The sequence below is a fragment of the Theileria parva genome, assembly GCF_000165365.1.
Source record: "Theileria parva strain Muguga chromosome 4 map unlocalized ctg_529, whole genome shotgun sequence".
In the NCBI taxonomy this organism is placed as follows: Eukaryota; Apicomplexa; class Aconoidasida; order Piroplasmida; family Theileriidae; genus Theileria; species Theileria parva.
Window position 1 is genome coordinate 484,120 of NW_876246.1, and position 18,761 is coordinate 502,880.

Sequence of the window (18,761 nt, forward strand, 5' to 3'; positions counted from 1 at the left end):
GTAGTTAACAGGTCCCAAAGGGTCCAATTTGACCCCTCAAACACACCCTAAAACACTAAATTTACTCCTAATTAACCTGTAAAACAGCTAATTTACCCCTAATTAACTCCTAATTTACCACTAATTAACTCCTAATTTGCCCGTAAAACAGCTAAATAACCCCTAATTAACCTGTAATTTAACTGTAAAAAAGTGTTTAGTGTTAGGATGGATTTGGAGTTTGATTTGCAGGATTTGCAGAGTCGTTCGTTGTGTGAGATGTTGCGTTTGTCTGACGACGACGAGGGTAAGAGTTTGAAGACCTGGAAAGTGCTAATCTACGACGACGAGTCACGTAGGATTATTAGTCCAATTTTACGTATCGGTGAACTCAGGCGTCAGGGTGTGACGCTAAACCTTAACCTCTCAGACCGTCGTGAACCCCTGCCAGGCGTTGACGCCGTGTACTTAGTCACACCCACCGAGGACAATGTGAACTTAATATTATCCGACGCCAGGGAAAAAAAGTATTCCAGAGTGCATTTGAACTTTACGACTTATACTTCTGATGTGTTTCTGAGTGATTTTGCACGTAGATTTGCAGAGATAAATGCGTTCAATTCTGTAGCCTCTGTTACTGACCGTTATTTACACTTTATTTCCCTGTCTCCAGTCACTTTTTCACTAAACTTACCCTCAGCTTTCAGAACTTTTTACGGTGAAACTGCTGAGGAACTGAGTAACTCTGTGTTAGAAACTGTTGTGGACAGGTTACTGTCAGTATTGGTAACGTCAGGTGCACTCCCGTATGTCCGTGCGCCACGCACGAATTCACCTGCAAACACCGTGGCACAGCGGTTATGTACTAAGTTACACGAGCTTGTGAGTTCTAGAAATGCACTAGGACCAACTTATAACAGACCACTTTGTATTATTTTGGACAGGACTGTAGACCTGAGCACCATGATCCAGCATAGCTGGAACTACCAGCCACTGCTACATGATCTCTTCGGAATTGATAATAACAAAGTTGCGATTCCAGGACTGAGGAAATCATTTGACCTGGAAAATAGTGATAAGATTTATCAAGCCATACTCTCACTACCACTCTCCGATGTCGCCATGTACATCTCTAACTCACTCGAATACTATAACTCACAAATCACACAAATTAATAAATGTAACTCCTTACCCTAGTTAACCATTTACCCTAGTTAACCATTTACCCTAGTTAACCTTTTACCCTAGTTAACCACTCACAGTAGTTAACACTTTACAATAGATAAAATATGAGAATAATTTGTTAATTGGTTAAGTTATGATGTTTGATGTGTGTAGCGGATGACAGTGGTAATTTGGTGAATGCGATAAATGCGATACCGCAGTTGACGGAGCAGAAGCGTTTGTTGGACATGCACACGAATATAGCAACGACGTTGGTCGACACGGTCAAACAACGTGAAATTGATCGTTTCTACGAGTTTGAATATGATCTTGACATCATGTACGATAAAAACTCCCTACAAGCCTTTGAAGATTTGATAAATAATCACAACGCAACACCCATGGATAAATATCGATCACTACTCATACTCAACATCTCAAAACGTAATTTAACCCTAAATTTGTCAGAATTTAGCACTAATTTATCCAAAATTTACCCCTAGATATTCCCTAAAATACCCTAAATTTGCCCCTAGATATGTCCTAGATAACTTATGTAAATACTTAATCATTTAGCGCATATGAGTGATGAGATAATGAACGATTATGAGGAACGGATAAAGAAAAGTGGTTTAAAGTGTGAGGGTTTAAGGGGTTTAAGAAGTCTAATGCGCATGCAAGATTTCAGCTCCAACCTCATGAAACACATTCAATCCGCCGTTAATCAATCTGTAAAGAACCAATCTCCCAATCCAACAGTAGTAAACCCTATGGTGAATCAGAAGAATGAAAATGTGTTACAGACTAAACCTGAACCCTCTCAAGCTCATAAGAAACTTGCCAATTATAGCAGCAAACTTATTGGCACTGGTTATAATCTCTTCAAGGTACGTTACGGTCCTCCGTTACGGAGCTTGTACTAACTACCCAGTTACTCATTTACTACTGTGTACTTTATACTTGGTTATTTACTACTTAGTACTTTATACTTGGTTATTTACTACTTAGTACTTTATACTCAGTTATTTACTACTTAGTTCCTCAGTTATGTATTACTGTGTATAATAGTGTTTTAGGGAGTTCGTAACTTATTGCCTAGGAAGAAGAACTTGCACATAGTGAAGATAGTTGAGGACTTGATAAACAATTCCGAGAGCATTTCTGAGGATTTTGTGTTCTTTGACCCCAAGACTTCGGATACGCCAGTCACTAAATCCACAAAGCGAATTACCTCTAAAAAATGCTTCGTATTTGTAGTCGGGGGTGCGTCGTACAATGAATCTCTAGCCATCGCTGATCTAGCCTCGAAACTCAAACATACCGTATCACCATTTACAGTTAGTCATTGTATTATACTATTAAATTGGGTTAATGTGCTGTAGATGATATACGGTTCCACGTATTTTGATCGCCCTGAAGATTTCGTAACACAATTAGGATCCTTCAATTTTAATCTCTAATATAATATACTACCATACTATACTAATTATACTATGTATAATGTACTATGTATAATGTGTATAGGTATATTGATGTGACTAAATTAGTGTTATTTACTTAATCAAATTTATGAATTAGTTCTTATCTGAGATTACACATAGCTTTAGAATAATTATTGTAATATCTTAATATCTTCACTGGTTCCTATTATTTTATTTCCCATGATTTCTAAAATCGCGTCGTATATCGTATCATCGACAATGAAATTCTCTTCTTTAGTGATTAAATTATTGAAAAATTCAAACTCTTTCCCCTTTTTAAGGTTAAAGTCTCTTGAAAAGGCTAGAAATGTTTCTTTTAAATAGTTAATAATAATCTCCTCGATACGAGCTTTAATTTTAAATATCAACTTCTCAAGACTGAAGACGTCCATCTGTTTACGAATGAACTTTAGTACCAATTTTTTCTCCTCCTGATCAATTAGATCCTCAGGTGCCTTTTCAAGTTCCGCTGTATATCTTTTCTTATCTTCTTCAGTTGAACAGGTTTCGGATATGTTACATAGTGTCCACCCTGTTTTGTGTTTAATAAAGTTTTCGCCAACTTCTAGCATCACCCTTACAATAAATAAATCCCGAATACTATACGCAGAATCATCAAAATTAGGCGAACTTCCAAAGAATTTTGACATTAATTTTTCATCATAAAACTTCTTAAACACTAAGTGATACACAGAGTCTAGTTGAGCTCTTAGTTCTAGTTCCTCAGGACTGTAGTTAACAGGAGCAACATTGGGAGAATTAGCTGGTAATTGTTGATCATAAACTTGTGGTTTGTCACAATCGGAATGGGTATCGGTATCGGAATCGGAATCACTGGAGATACAAGTAGAATCATCGGAGTCTACACTTTTCGGAGCTGACTTGGACAATTGACCATCCTTGGTATCAGTTTGTTCGAAGCTGAATGAATAAATTTCAGCCAGCTTATTTTCGACATGAAGGTGATAGTCAGCATGGTTAAAATCACCAAAATGTTTTCTAAACTTATCATCCTCATAAATTCGAAGATTCCTTCCCATGTTTATCAAGGCCAATTGATATATTTTTTTATCTATCTCCAAACTTTCTTCCTCACTTATCAAACTTTCAAATAACTCAAACTCATCCTCAATATCTTTATCCTTAATATCTTTATCCTTAATATCTTTATCCTTAATATCTTTATCCTTAAGATTATTGTCCTTGAGATAATTATTACGTTTTGAAAAGGTTATTAATTTTTCATTTAAGTAGTGAACGATGAAATGATAAATATGTTTTTTTAATAGGTCGGATGATTCCTCAAATTCTATTGAACTCATTGGATTATTGATGAATTTTATTAACAAATCCTTCCCCTTTTCACAAATTAGATGACCAGGAGCCTTTTTAATCTCATGTGTTAATAACAATTTGTCTTCAAAACTCAGAGTTCTTCTTCTCCCGGTATCTATCATAAGTTCGACTCTTTTTCTAATAATACATTCATATAAATATGATAAATTTCCGGTAATTGAGGGGTTCTGAACGCCGTATACGGGATCATTGACGGGGTGAAAACTAGGGTCATCAGGTAGAAACGGTTTATTATAATTATTTTTAAGCAATTGGAGATAGAGAGAGTTAAGTTGTGATCTTAGTTCATGTTCATCCTCGGGAGCAAAGTTGGTATTAATAACGTGAGTAATAGTTAATACCTCTTGATGAGTTTGTTTTGGCTTTTCAGAAACTAAGAGGTTTTCCTTAATAGAATCGCAGACAGCAGCGAATTCATTAAAGTCTAAGATCGTGGGACCTGATTCAGAAGATTCAACGTTGTTGGTATTCGGGAAAATTATATAAGTTGGATGCCGATGACAACAATTGGAGTTGACTGTGAAAACAGGAATGTTATTCAGATTTGAATATGTTAAGAATTTCATAATTAACACAAGTACTAATCTTAAAATAAACTGAATTATTAGGAATATCGAGATCAAGTAGGGATTATGGGATAAGTAGATCTGAGTGCTAGGATCTGAGTTACTATTGTAATACCTTGAAATAATTAAAAATAACAATACAGGATTAATATATAACATAAATATGATTAACTTTGCCTGGATAGTTCAATCAGATTATTGCCCGTATAGTTAGAATTTAGGGGACTGGATCCAGTCAAATCAAGCACAGTAAAAAGTATATAGTATACTAAATATATGGTATTGTAGATACTTAGATAATAGTTTTAAGAGTATTATAGGGTTATAATTAAGGAATTTTATATTTATTTTGTAAATTCTAACGGAGGTTCTAGAATTTTTTAGATCAGAAATCTAATTTTTTGAAATAGTTTTAACTAAATTAATAGATATTTAAGTTAATTTAGGGTTAATTTAGGGTAAAAATTAGAAAATTTCTATCTAGTAGTTAAATAACACTGAGTAATACTAGGTCAAGTGTACCCGAGGATACACATTGAAACCAAATTTTCTACACTAATAAACAACTTTTAGAAGTAATTTCAAGTAGTTTGATGGCTAAAATGATGTGCCAACTGTGTTAGAATTAATTAATTTAATTTTTGCAATAGTCGAAAATTTTTCATTTTTTCAAAACCCAAATGTCACTTTTGGGTCCGGACCAAAATGCTAAAAATTCGAAAATTTTAAAAATCAAAATTTCCACATAAACCAACAGATTTAACCTCTCTTAGCATCAGAAAATTATTATAAAGTGGGAATTATCTGTGTAGGAAGAGTAACTAGGCCTAAACTCTATGCCTACTCTGTATAGATATTAGTTTGTTAGAAGTTAATATTGGTATTGTAGAAGACGCAATTCTGAGGGTGTTTATAGTTGATTAAATCATCGGAAATAGCGTAGGAAATGAACTTTTTTAACTTTATCTCCCTTGATACCTTTTTACTCATCTTCTCCATCGCCTCACTCACCAACTCACCATTCCCAAACGTCCAAATCTGTCAACCACATTAACCAACCATACTACTCTTAACTATATAATTAGTACTCTTAACTATATAATTAGTACTATTAACTACTAACTATATTATTTTTAACTATATTAAGTAAATTAACTGTATGATTAGAATATTAGTGTATAACTGGTAGTGGAGTAACTTGTTCCATGAGAACGTCTTGTCCGTATTTTTTACGTAATTTGCCCTTGACAATGCGTTCGGCCATTTCTCTAGTCTTTCCAGAGTTGACCAACTTCTCCAATTCCCTCTCCATCTCACTCCTTCCCCCAGAATCAAACCGCTCAATATCCTAACACAACATACACAACCAATTTAACCATATAACTATGTAAATAACTATGTAAATAACTATGTAAATAACTATGTAAATAACTATGTAAATAACTATGTAAATAACTATGTAAATAACTATGTAAATAACTGTATGTAGATAACTATGTAAATAACTGTATGTAGATAACTATGTGAATGACAGCGTAGAATAAAAGTGTGGAGAGTACAATTTCTTTGGGTTTTTCTGCGACTGTGTGTAAGGCCATTTGTCTTAAAAAACGTTTAAGTTCATCGGTTTCCAACTCTTTATCAAATTGCGTCACATTATTCATGCTAGAGTATACACAATCCACTCCCTCCAAACAACAGTTCAACACACCAACACTTTCCACAGTGTCCATACTACCCTGTGGATCACTGTGGAAATTGTGGAGATTGTAGAACTTATTAGTGTTTGGTATTTGGAATGACAGAATAGCCGCTGCAGTCCCGGCGTAAGATGCTGAGATTTTCGGATCCAGTGACGAGTGTACATAAAACACAAAATACTCATCAGGGTCTGATACGAGAAATGATATTCTTGCTACTGATATTGACTCTCTCAATGCACTTCTCACATACTTGCCAGTCTCACCCACACTCTTACCACATCTTAAACACACTTTACTCAGTACACTTTCCAACAACTTGTCAACTGGAGGTTTTAGTGTAGTATCCTCTGGAGTGTGTGAATTATTGAGTAGTGTGAAAGAGAGTAGAGCGGAGTTGGAGAAAGACTTAGCGAATGCTGTGAAGAGTTTATTTTTGGCCACGAAATCAGTGTCACACCTCATGTCAATCATACAACAAACCTTTTCCACACAACTCAACGCTACCGTACCCTCCAACAACATTACTATCTCCCCTAATCATTATAATATTTAACTATGTAATTAACTATGTACTAAGAGCTAAGATTTATCATATTTTACCGTTGTTTGAGGGATTTTTAGCGTCAGAAACGGTGTTTAGGATAATTTGAGAGGCAAGTTTAACGTCACCATTGGCTTTCATTAAGGCTTTGTAACACTCCTGAGCACCTCGTCCAGTCGAAGATCTCAGTAGTTTTATCTTCTTCGATCGCTCAGACTCCATCTCCACAACAGCACTGTCATTACTAATAGCATTAAGATTGCGATAATTAACACCATTTAAAGTGTCCAGATTGCGATAGTTTAGATTATTTAAGGTGTTAAGATTGTGATTGAGTGTTTTGGAGTAATTTTTATGAGAGAGTAAAAATGCGTTTGAGGTACGAATTTGAGGAAAAAGAATGAAAAATAAAGCTAAAAATAGCATTGGAGTTACACATTTAACTTATCCTACAGAACAAGAGAATAAAATTTATGAAATTTCGGGAAAATTAAAAGATTCCCAAATCTAAACAGTAAATTAAACTAAAAACATGTTTCACATCTTTATAAATTAATTTAACTAATGGTAATTTTATGGAATCTACACAACATTAATCCTCAAGATAACACATTTATTATACTAAAATTCCGTAAATTCCACAATTTATTAATTTTAATGAGAATTTAATTTTTTAAAATTTTATATTTAATCGCAATTAAAAATGTTTAAATTATTTTTTACCCTCATCCTATCCTTCCGTAAGCTCTAACATATAATTATCAATTTAACATACAATTATCCAATTAATATATAAATAATATTAATTTTATTTAACATACAATTATCAATTTAATATATATTTATCAATTTAATATATAATTTTTTTAGTGAATGTGTGTTGTTATGTGAGTGAAAATTCGATTTCGGGTACTGGGCTAACTCAGGCGATTTTATACAGTGGAAGAATCGTAGGTGAAATGTCACCTGGCGAACTTGAAAAGATTCTAAACACCATTCCTCCCCTCGATCACGTCATTCTCTTCTACATTAATCTCAATCAAGACTGCAGGTTTCACACATTCTCACACATTTTTACCTATTTACTCATTTTTACTCTATTTACTCATTATTCACTAAGTTTATCACGTTGTATTATATGATTAGAGACTTCTTTCCGTTGTATTCTCAGTTGTATTATGATTTATTGAGTGAGGGTTGGAAGTTAAAGTTTGTGAAGTTTAACTGTCAGGGCGTTGATAAGCGACTTAAAATGTGCCGAGATTATAACATCAATGTTGTTCCTACAATCGCTTACATCTCAAGTTATCCTCTACAACGGTGGAATATACCTGAAAAATCCTATTTACGTAAACTACTACGGTTCCTCCTCCATGATCATCAATCCGACATACTACTACAAAATGCCACAAAGTACACATCATTATTTAATACTACGTGGTTAATTATATAGTTAATAGCATAGTATATTATATAGTTAACACTATAGTATAGTTAATATGGTAATAATTATGTGATAGGTATAGGGGTGATATATTTGCGTATGATCAATTGAGGGATTGGGTGTTGTTGATGTATAACATATCATCGTTGAATCGGAGAATCGGCACACGTGAAAGTATGATCAAGTTCCTCAAGGATACTTGGAACTCTTTTATCACCTTCTTTAAAAAATGAACACACATAATTTACTCAGTAATATAATATTAAGAGGAATACCAAGTACTTATTGCTGCTGGTATGGGCTATAGCTCTGAATGTGAAATTCAAATTAATATTTAAATAGAAATAAACACAGGAAATTGTTTAAGCTATCTGTGGATACTACAAGGTTTTGTTACCAACTATTAATTTCTACATTCCTGATGATATTACTAACATTTTATTCTCAAGGATACATAGCCGAATATAAGAGACGCAGTAAAAACAGTTGGCCTACAGATGATTTGACTACATGGAATGCATTCTGTTACTGGCTAAAGAAGGCACATAAGATCACTAAACATAATGTCAAATCACAGTTTACCACAAATTTACGTAGGGACTTATTACTTGAAGTTCAAAATAATGTGCTAATCTAATACCCATCACCGAAATATATATTACTTAGTTACGGTAGTATAGTTAATATTGTATGTTATGAGATTAACTGGATTAAGAGTGTGTGAGTGTGGGTTTATGATGTGAGTAATGATCGCATACGTCATGGATTGAGATTTGTACTTTATTATCTTTGACCAGGAGCCGTTGTACAAACTTCTCAGTATAGAAAATATCAACTCTATTCTCCAGTAGTTTAACTACGATTCTCTTGATTTTACGGTTCATTTCACAGGTTTTGGAGATTTTACCCTTGTCGTAAACTACCTTGTAGCAGTTAATTTTAACCTCAAATTGGAACTTAAATAAATCAACACTAACCTCTGAAGGGTAAATTACCCTCTCTCCCGCGCCGTAAAAGATAAATTTACTCATCTTAATACTACTTTCAGTTATGTCCTCCCAAGTCCGGTCACTGGAACATTTGAATAATCTGTACCTGTAGTAACTTGAAAATAACAATAAATACTGCTCAGAAGAGTGTAAAAATGATACATGAGTTACTATCTCCAAGGGATCATTCTGCTCCCAAATGACCTGAGGATCAATGTATAAACTCTCACATAAAATTACTCTGTCAAATTTATATCCCTTTTTACAATCAAATTGCACAAACTCGTCCTCTCTATAGTAATTATAACTCTCCCCCTCCTCACTTCCAATGTCCAACATTATTCCCTTCAATTCCCCCGTACTCTTTTCCACACTGTTAATACTGGAGTTACTCAATTCTCCATTATTAACACTGGAGTTACTCAATTCCACAGCGTTAACAGTGGAGTTACTAAATTCACCGGTGTTTACGGTGGATTTACTTCTATTTATTTCCGAAGTGTTTGGGTGTGAGTTACTCCTGTTAACACTACTGTTGGTAATTGGCTGTGAATTACTCCTAATTACGTCTCTGGGATTTTCCTGATTCGTGGTAATATTTTGTAGTTTTGGTATTGGATTTGCAATTTTCTTTGCGTTGGGACTGAAGAATCTCTTTTTAACATCACTGATGGCTACAGATTTCGTCTTGAAACTGTTGTTTTTGTAACAGAAGAAAGGGTCAAAAACACGATCATTGCCAGAGTCAGGGCTAAAACTCTTATCATAGTCAGATTCGTTGTAATATTCCAGATCATAACTTCTGGTAGTGTAAATACTTCTCTTGGGGTCAACTTCTAAAAACATGCCATTGTGAGTTACGACAACTCGATTTGTCATGAGATTAGTGTAATAGTAGTCACAATTCGCTTGATCAGGATAAATGTTAAACCCAATTCTGCCCTTTGTATTCCTTAAAAGTCTTACTATATAATACATGTCATAGATTACAGTTTCATATAATCCATCCTCCAAGTTTTTTACTATCGTTTTTTCAATTTTATGGCGTCTGAAGATGTTTTTTGTGAGTCTCTTTCTGGTAATGTTTTTCCAAGGCTTTTTATTATTCGCCTTGTAAAATAATTGATAATCGTTGTTGGCCATTAATACGGCGAGATATTTAGAGCCTTTGTCGCCTGAAAACATTGATACTGACCTTGAACATTCCAAGTCACTCCCAGCCTCCCAAATAACCTTCTCATCATCAAAGAATAACCAGTGAGATTGAACGATTTTCTTAAATACAAACCCTTCAGATGTTTGGAAGTTTCTAATTCTTCCATCTCCTGTAATTTTATACTCTTTGGATTCCCAACCCTTTGTGATGTCTAGCTCAGTTCTACTATTCTCAACCCATTTCCCGTTAATCCAACCAAGTCTCTTTACATCTCCATTTACCAAATGTAATGTAATACTCTTGTTATTCTTGTAAATGTTATTAAGTTTAACTGTGATTTGGAAGGCATACTGGCTAGTGTCAGTTGTGAACCAAATGACTTCTCGTTGACGAGTAATAATATTCCTGGTGTTTGTGAATCTGTGCTCAAAATCCTCAGTCACGAAGCCTGTGATTTTGTTAAAGGCGTAATTTTTCTTGCACATGTAGTGCCCTTCATCAAACTCCTCGTAGTACCTGTACTCTAACGCTGAGCTCTCGTTGTTTATACTCAACTCCACTGGATCTAACTCCAAATGATCCAGATCAAAGCTTAAATACGCCTTGTTATAGTTTAAAATGTCCTCGCCAAACATTTACAAATTTATTTTTCTAGATCTCGCATTATATCCTCAGATTTTTTTCCCAGATCTTTCCAATCTTTTATACAATCTTATATTTTACACATTTATATTTTTCACCCATTCATTTATTCTTGAAAATATTTATTCCATTATACTCATACCACATATTATAACACTGTCCTATTCATCATACCCTTTTATTATTCAAATATTATTATCATATTATTACGATTATGTCATTATTAGCTTGTTTAACATTTTATACATTATTACACATATTATACTGTACATACCTTACTACATATATATATACTAGTATGTGTATTATAGTGTATATTACTTAGTATTAATATACCAATATTATACCGTTAATCAATTCTTTATTACTCTATTAAAACACATAACAAGGCATTAAAACCTTTAAATGTAGTATAGAATAATCGTATACACCCAATTTACTATCCATGAACCCATACACCAACACCAAAACCCTAAGCCACAACTCCTTAAATACCAAATACTAAACATATTACCATGTAAGATAGTAAAGAAATTAGTGAGCTTTATGTATAAAGTATAGATTGACTACATTTGCGAAACCTAAAACGGCTAGGAAGATGACGAGTGCGAATGAGCAGTTGTAGACGTACTTGAGTTTGCAGGAAAGGTGGGAGAGTGCGAGTGTTTCAAAGAGTATCCCCTCCTCATCCGTGGCGTAGCTCGTGACTTTACAAAAAATCTTCGATAAATACATTGGGAACTGCAGCAAAATACAGTGCACGATGTTAGTAAAAAAGTAAAAGAAATTCACAATCACGACAATTGGTAATAAAAATTTATGCCGTTTAATTATTAGTACAGTGCCTACCATGGCGTCAATTACTGTGATAACGCCCGTGTAAATACCCACCAGAAAGAAGTAAAAACTTGATTGTTTCGACTGCTCGTACAACTGCCTGGCAAAATTAAAGTGTACCAAACTTCTTACAAACTTGAATTTGTCATCTGGTACTCTGAACTTTGGGTCGATTTGGGTGCCAACGTCCTTGATCGACTTGAAAACTCTGTATGAAATCACATCCTTCATGTTGAGCATTTTCATCGATTTTGACTTGTTTAGTAACTTAATTACTGACTCAGGTCTTCCCGCCCGAATAGCTTCCTCGTTATACTTTTCCACAGCGTAATCTAAGATTTTTGCGCTCTGGCCCAGAGAGATAAACCTCCTCGTATCCAACGCTATAAACGCCGTTATCAGCAGGAATATAGAGCCAAAATACTTCATCCCGTTGAGAAACGAGTAACTCCTAAACGCGGGTAAAATGGGAATTAGAATCAAAAACGCATCGGGAACCAAGGTTAAAAATGAAATAACATACGTAAAAATCAACCGTTGTGAGAACCCACAGGCACCAGTCCGTAGTAACTCAAGTCTATCATCGCCTGATTTAACAAATAGAAACGGATACAATCCCTCCATTGAGCAGAGTAAATTATTATAATACAGCAGGAACATAAACTGTGAAAACACAAGTCCAAACAAAACGCAGTAAAACCCAAACCTGAAAAACAGGTAAAAATTCTTAACTCTCTTCCTACGCCAAACTATTGTACAAACGTCGAATAAACACATGACCAGCAGGAGTCCAAAGATTATTGAGCTGAAGTACACCAGAAAACTTAAAATTCTAGCGTGAAAGTAGTGTGACAGCCTTATCAAATAGAGGTTAAATAACCTGTTTAGGCCGTAAAGTTCGGGCGCCTCGGCGGGTATATCGGGGGTTGGAACCCAGGTTAAATCACCTGTAAAACTCTCTAAAGTCTCCAGGGACATGTCAATGTCGTCTGGAGCCCTTGAAAGCTTTGAAAATCTCGACCAAGTGTCCAGTGAAACAGCTGATTGACATACCGATAAAATCAGCCTACTCACTAGCAGTACTATGGAATAAGCTTTTTGACTCCTTATCAACGAGAAAATCCCAGTCTTCAAGTTCCTGACGGAATTCTTGGTCCCAGAATTGTCCCCGGAGCTCCTAACTGAAGGGTTGCCAGAACTCCTGACGCTCATTTTAAGGATTAAAAATTTATATTACAATTGAAATTTATTATTTTTAATTTCCATTTCAAGTTATTTTACGATAAAAAATTGAACTCAAGGGCTACAAAGGGATAAAATGCGGATAAAAAAGTGGATAAAGATGTTGATAAAAAGGTTGTTTGGAAATCATCTGTTTGGTACTGAAAAATTAAAAAATAAGCCCTTAAAACTTGTAAATCTCAACATCAAATCCTTCGAACTCTGCCAAATTTTACGAAAATTTTACCCTTCAAAATATAAAAATTTAACGTTAAATCGGTTGTAATATAAAAAAATTTACCTTTAAAATATTATCAAATTTATTGTTCCAGAAAGTTTAATCGAAATCTATTAAAATCCCTGGTTTAATCCCCCATCCAGTGTGTATAATTAATTAATTTTAAAATAATTTCTTTAAATTTTTGGTTTAAAATTACTTTTAACTAATTTTAAAAATTTCTTTAATTTTATTTCCCGTGACTCTGTGATTAGAATTATCCAATCCTGGCCTCAATGTGCCACATTTCCAACTTCAACAACTTCCTCACTCTTAAATTTACACATGTTAATTTTATACCAAAATTTCAAAATCTCTCCCTCAGCTAACAAAATTTATATTATTTATTTTCACAAAATTTTATCAATTTTAGTTATTTTAGGTTGATTCATGTGATTATTTAATTTTTTACAATTTCTCAATTTTTTACACTTTTAGTTTTTTTATCTTTTTTATCTTTTTTATCTTTTTTATCTTTTTTATCTTTTTTATCTTTTTTAGTTATTTTTAGTTATTTTTAGTTATTTTTAGCGAGTTTGTCACTTTATTTACTTTGTTTGGAAGGTTTTAACACTATTTTTATCTCACATCATTACGTCATTTAACTTTTTTATCCATTTTTTACATTAATTTAGTTAATTTATGCGTTAATTTGATTATATTATGACAAACGAGTTTGATAAGTTTGTTGAGGACGTTGACGATTCTCTCTGTGTCGTCTGTTTCGACGCTCTAGAAGAAGAATTAAACGTACCAAACACAATTATCCACTCAATTATACACTTCATAGTATGATTAGTGTTATAAATTATTTTAGAATAAGAAGCCTGAGAGTCGTGAGTGTCTTGCAAAGTTAACTTCTCAAGACGCCAGATGTCCTCTTTTCGTCACCTGGAATCTTAAAAACGGGTTCTCCTAACTTATTTTTACTCTTGTTTAGTGACGACGAGGATTTAAGAGGCTGCATCGGCACTCTCGAACCCACCAGCCTCAACAATCTCAGTAACCCTTACACATTTTTACACATTTTTACACATTCTTACACACTAATTTCATTATTTTACACACTTTTTATAGTATTTTACTTGGTTAAATATATATAAATAGGGGGTAATAATTGTGTAGAGAAGTATGCTAGGATGAGTGCGTTTCAGGATTCAAGATTCCCGCCGATACGTTCCAAAGAGATCCAAAATCTCATCTGTAAACTCTCACTTCTACACTCCTACGAAGTAACAACACAACTTATTATTATGGTGGTTAGGAGTGTAAGGATTATTTGGATTGGGAGATTGGTAAACATGGCCTGGTTGTAGAATTTGATTCCAACGGCTTCAGGTAATAAATACTAAGATTGTTAATGCTGGATCCAGTTACTCTGCTACTTACTTACCCGAAGTAGCACTCGAACATAACATGTCCAAAGAATACGCCGTCGAACAACTTGTATCACCTCTATCTACTTACTATTGTAGTAATATTACCCTAACTACTTACTATACTATTGTAGTACCATACCTAAGATACTATATACCTAGGATACTTTATCTAAATACAATAGTTACAATACAATAGTACTGTGGGTGGTTAATACTGATGTTATATGAATAATGTATTAGATTAGGAAAAGTGGTTATAGAGGTCGAGTTACCGATGATCTTTTATCCAAGCTACGGGTACCAAATACTCAATCACATATCAGTCACATTCATATATCATTTACAATCTTATATCATTCACAATAATATATAATTCAGGTGACCAGATATCAATCCAAAAAAGTTAAAATGGATTATAATCATTATCTATCCCACATCTCAACTCAATAATACATCTCAACACAATAATATAACTCACATTACAACCGTAACCTGAGTAAAGAGTATTCAATGTGTTTGACACAGTTTAGCTTTTTTGGAGTTTGTGATTGCGGATTTGTAAGCACTTGACGAAGTTAACAACTCCAATAACCCGTGCTTCCTGTCCTCCATCCCCAAACCCAAATCCTCCATTCTCTCATCCTACAACATCATCACACAATTTTACCAAAACTAATATCAATACTATTACCAATTCTAATTCTAATATCAATACTATTACTAATACTAATATCAATACTATTATTAATACTAAGATATTAATGGTGTAACTACAGTGGTAAGTGTATACCTGATCTTGTGTGTTGTATTCGAGTTGTTGAATGGTATGTTCGTAATTCCAGAAATCGTAATCGGCTTCGATTTGAGTGTCGGAGTTAAAATTCCTAAGCGTATCAAGTTTCGCCTTGAGTGATCTTGAAATTGAAGAAAACCCAAGTGAATCATCTAGACACTTAGACACACGTTTCAAATCATCTTCCACCATTTTCTTATCACTTTTTATCGCGTCTACTACTTCGTCTACCAGTTCACTCGGTTTAACAGTGTGTGTATTGAGGTCCGGTGACTCAGGAGTGTGTGGCTGTGAGATATATTTATCCCTAATGTAGAACCTGGAATGATGTAGTAGATAAGGATCAAATGGGAAAAAAGAGTCTATGGGACTGTAAAAAGACCACTTAAAATGCTCCGACTCCTTCGTATCCAATAGATAATTCTTACTCCTAAGGAATTCATTCAGACACGCTAAGTTAGAAAAGTGAGAGGTTGATTTAATGGCCTGGGAGATTACGGACGTTTTACAGTATGATAGCGGGTCTAGATATGAAGTTAGGTACGCCATAAGGCCCGTTTCTGTGTTCTGAATAAATGAGACGCACGTCTCAGAACCCGATACCACACCCGTGTGATAACATATTATGTACAATATGTCCTGCAATATCGAGTAAAATAAACTCAACTTCTTCGTTACTCCAACAGCATTCAGATGTACACCAATTGTTTTACTGTTAACACCGGAGTTACTCTTTACAGTGTTAACCCAGGAGATACCCCTACTGTTACCCCTACTATTACTCTTGACACTGTGACTATTACCCTTGACAATAGTGCTCTTGACAATAGTACTATTGGCGATATGACAGTTGTGTATGAACTGATTGAAAGGTGAGAGGAGAGTAAAAAAATGTGTCAGTGTGGAGATGATAAAGTGGTGTGGAACGAAGTTGGCTCTGCAGATGAGTGAAGAGATGTAAGATGCGGCGGTTCTGCGTTTAATTACGTGTTGTGCGTTGTCATAGACGATAGTAAACAGCCGCTGTAGGAACATTTTCAAAAATTTAACGTCAAACGATGTGACGTAAAAGTATATAAACTGCACATACTTACACTTGTACGCCTGTAATATCACCTCCTCAAACACCTCAAATAACTCTCGAACCATCTTATGCAACTCCTCACTATCTTCCCGTAGATCTTTATCCACTGTATCCACTGTGTTTACTGTATCCACTGTGTTTACTGTGTCTACTGTGTTTGCTGTGTCAACTCCTACAGTATCAACAGTGTTAAGAGTGTGTAAAGTGTGTGATGTGACAGTTGAATGTGAAGATGAGTTGAGAGTGAGAGTATCGGCGGTGGTATCAGAGAAGCTAGAGTCACTGTTGACATAGCATGTCTCACTTGACAGTACCCTCAGCTCCTTCCTACTCTTCGGTGTATACATTTCCTCCAATTCATCGGAGCTATTCTTGGTCATATTTTCAGACGTGTCCTTCATATTTTCAGACGTGTCCTTCATATTTACGCCTAAAAATGATATCAATTACTAATACTATAATATGGTATAATACTGTGGTATAATAATATGGTAAGGTAAAGTGGTGTGTGGGTAACTACTATACTGAGTACAAGAAAAGAGAGGAAACTGTAAGATCATGGTTATGGATAACTAGGTAAAAATACTTGTGGTTTGGGATGTTGATGTCCCGGGTTGAGTGCTGAGTTCTAGTGGGAATTTGGAGTGCGTGTCTTTACTTGTGTGATTATCCAATTGTATGTGCTGTAAGGTATTTTTAGTGATTTTACTACCAGTTATACTGGCGTTGTTCATAGTGGCTGAGTTATACTTGTTGCACCTGTTCAGTAGTAAGTGAAGATCCTCAAACACCAGCGCCATGAGGAAATCCAGCTTCTGTGACATGTCGTCGCAGTCCTCCTCAGTCCTGAGTTTATCGTAGACATCTCGAAACCAATTAGCTCCGTCAGATTTGTACTGAGTTGTGTCAGACTGCCCACTGAGTAACTCTGTGGCCAGCTGATTAATCTTTTCAGACCTTAAGTTTTCAACTTTTTCCACGTCGACTACGGGATCTGCAAGTCTAATTTCCGAGTCAATCACTGTTAACTTGTTAATTAATATCCTATACAAGAGAATTCGTATACTTGGTAGATACTTTGATAGGTATAAAATAGCCTTGGTAAATGAGATATGATGTTCAATTTGCACATTATGATGCGGGTAACACAGGTCCAGCGTATCCGCAATTGTTCCCAGAATGCTCGGACTTAACTTGCAAATTTCAATTATCAAGTCACACAAATGTTCCCTCAGTATTTGACCCCTCGTTTTGACATTATCACAACAGCGAGCGTAGCTGAAGAAGTCCACAGTGCCAGTCTGGTCCCTGTAAAAGAAACACCTCAGACCTTTAAACGACGGATTTTTATGTGTCGAGGGGAATATTGAGATTACTTTTTTCTTCAAATCGACGCTGGAGTGATATCCAATGAGTTCGTACATGAAGTTAAAATTATCTCCAGTGAGTTCCTGATCGTCTGGAGACGTGGTTAAAATCGTTCTGACGAATTTTTTAAGCTCCGTAACACTGTCAAACTCACGGGAACATAAATCCACCTTCAAATGCTCCTTATTAACAGATTTAAAATATGTAATTAGCCGTTTTACAAGCCAGTCAACGCAAGTTCCATCAATGGAAATGAGGTCCAAAACCGCATTTTTACACTTGTCAATCTCCTCCAAATTTGCATTTATCCAGTCAAATCTATTCACCAACAACTCCACAAACAATAATAAATTATCATTATCCAACGGACTCGACATTACCAAATCGTTCAAATCTCTAAACATTATTATTTAATTATTATTATAATACAATATTATTATGGTATAAATATTAGATAATTAATGGGTTGAAAAGAATCTAACGTGATGATTTGTGGATTGGAATCTAGACGTAAGTTTGAGTTGAGGTTGAAATCCCCTGGGAAATTAAAGCCCATTAACTTCTTCATCTTTTCCTTTTTTCCTAATCCTAAATAATAAAATTTATGATTATTTCGGTTTAGGGCGGGACGATTTTAAGTTTTATTTGCGATTTATCTCGAAATAGAAAGTTTGGGGAAAAAGCATAATAAACGTAAATTGGGTTTGAATTGTAGCCCATATTATTTATATTAGTTAAATAAACGTTTAAAAAATACATATGCCCAGAAAATTACTACTAA

General features: G+C 34.7%; 8 protein-coding genes across 8 annotated transcripts; 3 read left to right on the forward strand and 5 right to left on the reverse strand.

Annotated features, from left to right (window-relative positions):
• Positions 1-207: 207 nt before the first annotated feature.
• Positions 208-2,621, forward strand: sly1 (Sec1 family protein; the record flags this gene model as incomplete). The annotated part of the gene is made up of 5 exons (XM_061306178.1): positions 208-1,159; positions 1,318-1,587; positions 1,720-2,030; positions 2,220-2,465; positions 2,526-2,621. 5 exons carry the CDS (start codon positions 208-210, stop codon positions 2,601-2,603), a joined length of 1,857 nt encoding a protein of 618 aa, XP_061161842.1. The 3' UTR covers positions 2,604-2,621.
• Positions 2,622-2,716: 95 nt separating this feature from the next.
• TpMuguga_04g00252 (uncharacterized protein) lies at positions 2,717-4,560 on the reverse strand. Its single transcript, XM_758794.2, has one exon. The coding sequence runs from the start codon at positions 4,544-4,546 to the stop codon at positions 2,756-2,758; it is 1,791 nt and encodes a 596-aa protein (XP_763887.2). The 5' UTR covers positions 4,547-4,560; the 3' UTR covers positions 2,717-2,755.
• Positions 4,561-5,356: 796 nt separating this feature from the next.
• Positions 5,357-7,432, reverse strand: TpMuguga_04g00253 (Elongation factor TS family protein). The gene is made up of 4 exons (XM_061305950.1): positions 6,850-7,432; positions 6,106-6,782; positions 5,745-5,894; positions 5,357-5,584 (listed from the first exon to the last, which is right to left on the reverse strand). The coding sequence occupies exons 1-4, from the start codon at positions 7,214-7,216 to the stop codon at positions 5,411-5,413; spliced, it is 1,368 nt and encodes a 455-aa protein (XP_061161117.1). The 5' UTR covers positions 7,217-7,432; the 3' UTR covers positions 5,357-5,410.
• TpMuguga_04g00254 (uncharacterized protein) lies at positions 7,421-8,506 on the forward strand. The gene is made up of 4 exons (XM_061305951.1): positions 7,421-7,530; positions 7,661-7,841; positions 7,937-8,203; positions 8,311-8,506. The coding sequence occupies exons 1-4, from the start codon at positions 7,494-7,496 to the stop codon at positions 8,465-8,467; spliced, it is 642 nt and encodes a 213-aa protein (XP_061161118.1). The 5' UTR covers positions 7,421-7,493; the 3' UTR covers positions 8,468-8,506.
• A 414-nt stretch (positions 8,507-8,920) lies between these two features.
• On the reverse strand, positions 8,921-11,120 carry TpMuguga_04g00255 (uncharacterized protein). The gene has a single exon (XM_758797.2). The coding sequence runs from the start codon at positions 11,012-11,014 to the stop codon at positions 8,945-8,947; it is 2,070 nt and encodes a 689-aa protein (XP_763890.1). The 5' UTR covers positions 11,015-11,120; the 3' UTR covers positions 8,921-8,944.
• Positions 11,121-11,539: 419 nt separating this feature from the next.
• Positions 11,540-13,549, reverse strand: TpMuguga_04g00256 (putative integral membrane protein). The gene has a single exon (XM_758798.2). It carries the CDS (start codon positions 13,068-13,070, stop codon positions 11,556-11,558), a length of 1,515 nt encoding a protein of 504 aa, XP_763891.1. The 5' UTR covers positions 13,071-13,549; the 3' UTR covers positions 11,540-11,555.
• Positions 13,550-13,864: 315 nt separating this feature from the next.
• TpMuguga_04g00257 (uncharacterized protein) lies at positions 13,865-15,470 on the forward strand. The gene is made up of 8 exons (XM_758799.2): positions 13,865-14,106; positions 14,174-14,265; positions 14,297-14,358; positions 14,482-14,588; positions 14,621-14,694; positions 14,730-14,802; positions 14,976-15,032; positions 15,114-15,470. The coding sequence occupies exons 1-8, from the start codon at positions 14,020-14,022 to the stop codon at positions 15,183-15,185; spliced, it is 624 nt and encodes a 207-aa protein (XP_763892.1). The 5' UTR covers positions 13,865-14,019; the 3' UTR covers positions 15,186-15,470.
• RRN3 (RNA polymerase I specific transcription initiation factor RRN3 family protein) lies at positions 14,971-18,739 on the reverse strand. The gene is made up of 4 exons (XM_758800.2): positions 18,463-18,739; positions 17,199-18,376; positions 15,526-17,042; positions 14,971-15,377 (listed from the first exon to the last, which is right to left on the reverse strand). Exons 1-4 carry the CDS (start codon positions 18,546-18,548, stop codon positions 15,243-15,245), a joined length of 2,916 nt encoding a protein of 971 aa, XP_763893.1. The 5' UTR covers positions 18,549-18,739; the 3' UTR covers positions 14,971-15,242.
• Positions 18,740-18,761: the final 22 nt, after the last annotated feature.

Excerpts from the sequence above, each read along its gene's own strand:
- TpMuguga_04g00254 (XM_061305951.1), top strand. The coding sequence starts at position 7,494 with ATGTTTAAATTATTTTTTACCCTCATCCTATCCTTCC. Across the intron at positions 7,531-7,660 it reads TACCCTCATCCTATCCTTCC|TGAATGTGTGTTGTTATGTG; the intron begins GTAAGCTCTAAC and ends TAATTTTTTTAG. Across the intron at positions 7,842-7,936 it reads AATCTCAATCAAGACTGCAG|AGACTTCTTTCCGTTGTATT; the intron begins GTTTCACACATT and ends TTATATGATTAG.
- TpMuguga_04g00255 (XM_758797.2), bottom strand. The coding sequence starts at position 11,014 with ATGTTTGGCGAGGACATTTTAAACTATAACAAGGCGTATTTAAGCTTT.
- TpMuguga_04g00257 (XM_758799.2), top strand. The coding sequence starts at position 14,020 with ATGACAAACGAGTTTGATAAGTTTGTTGAGGACGTTGACGATTCTCTC. Across the intron at positions 14,107-14,173 it reads CTCTAGAAGAAGAATTAAAC|AATAAGAAGCCTGAGAGTCG; the intron begins GTACCAAACACA and ends AAATTATTTTAG. Across the intron at positions 14,266-14,296 it reads ACCTGGAATCTTAAAAACGG|TGACGACGAGGATTTAAGAG; the intron begins GTTCTCCTAACT and ends ACTCTTGTTTAG.
- TpMuguga_04g00252 (XM_758794.2), bottom strand. The coding sequence starts at position 4,546 with ATGAAATTCTTAACATATTCAAATCTGAATAACATTCCTGTTTTCACA.
- RRN3 (XM_758800.2), bottom strand. The coding sequence starts at position 18,548 with ATGAAGAAGTTAATGGGCTTTAATTTCCCAGGGGATTTCAACCTCAAC. Across the intron at positions 18,377-18,462 it reads TCCAATCCACAAATCATCAC|AGATTTGAACGATTTGGTAA; the intron begins GTTAGATTCTTT and ends AATAATGTTTAG. Across the intron at positions 15,378-15,525 it reads AATACAACACACAAGATCAG|GATGAGAGAATGGAGGATTT; the intron begins GTATACACTTAC and ends ATGATGTTGTAG.
- TpMuguga_04g00256 (XM_758798.2), bottom strand. The coding sequence starts at position 13,070 with ATGAGCGTCAGGAGTTCTGGCAACCCTTCAGTTAGGAGCTCCGGGGAC.
- TpMuguga_04g00253 (XM_061305950.1), bottom strand. The coding sequence starts at position 7,216 with ATGCTATTTTTAGCTTTATTTTTCATTCTTTTTCCTCAAATTCGTACC. Across the intron at positions 6,783-6,849 it reads TAAAAATCCCTCAAACAACG|GGGAGATAGTAATGTTGTTG; the intron begins GTAAAATATGAT and ends TATAATGATTAG. Across the intron at positions 5,895-6,105 it reads CAGAAAAACCCAAAGAAATT|GATATTGAGCGGTTTGATTC; the intron begins GTACTCTCCACA and ends ATGTTGTGTTAG.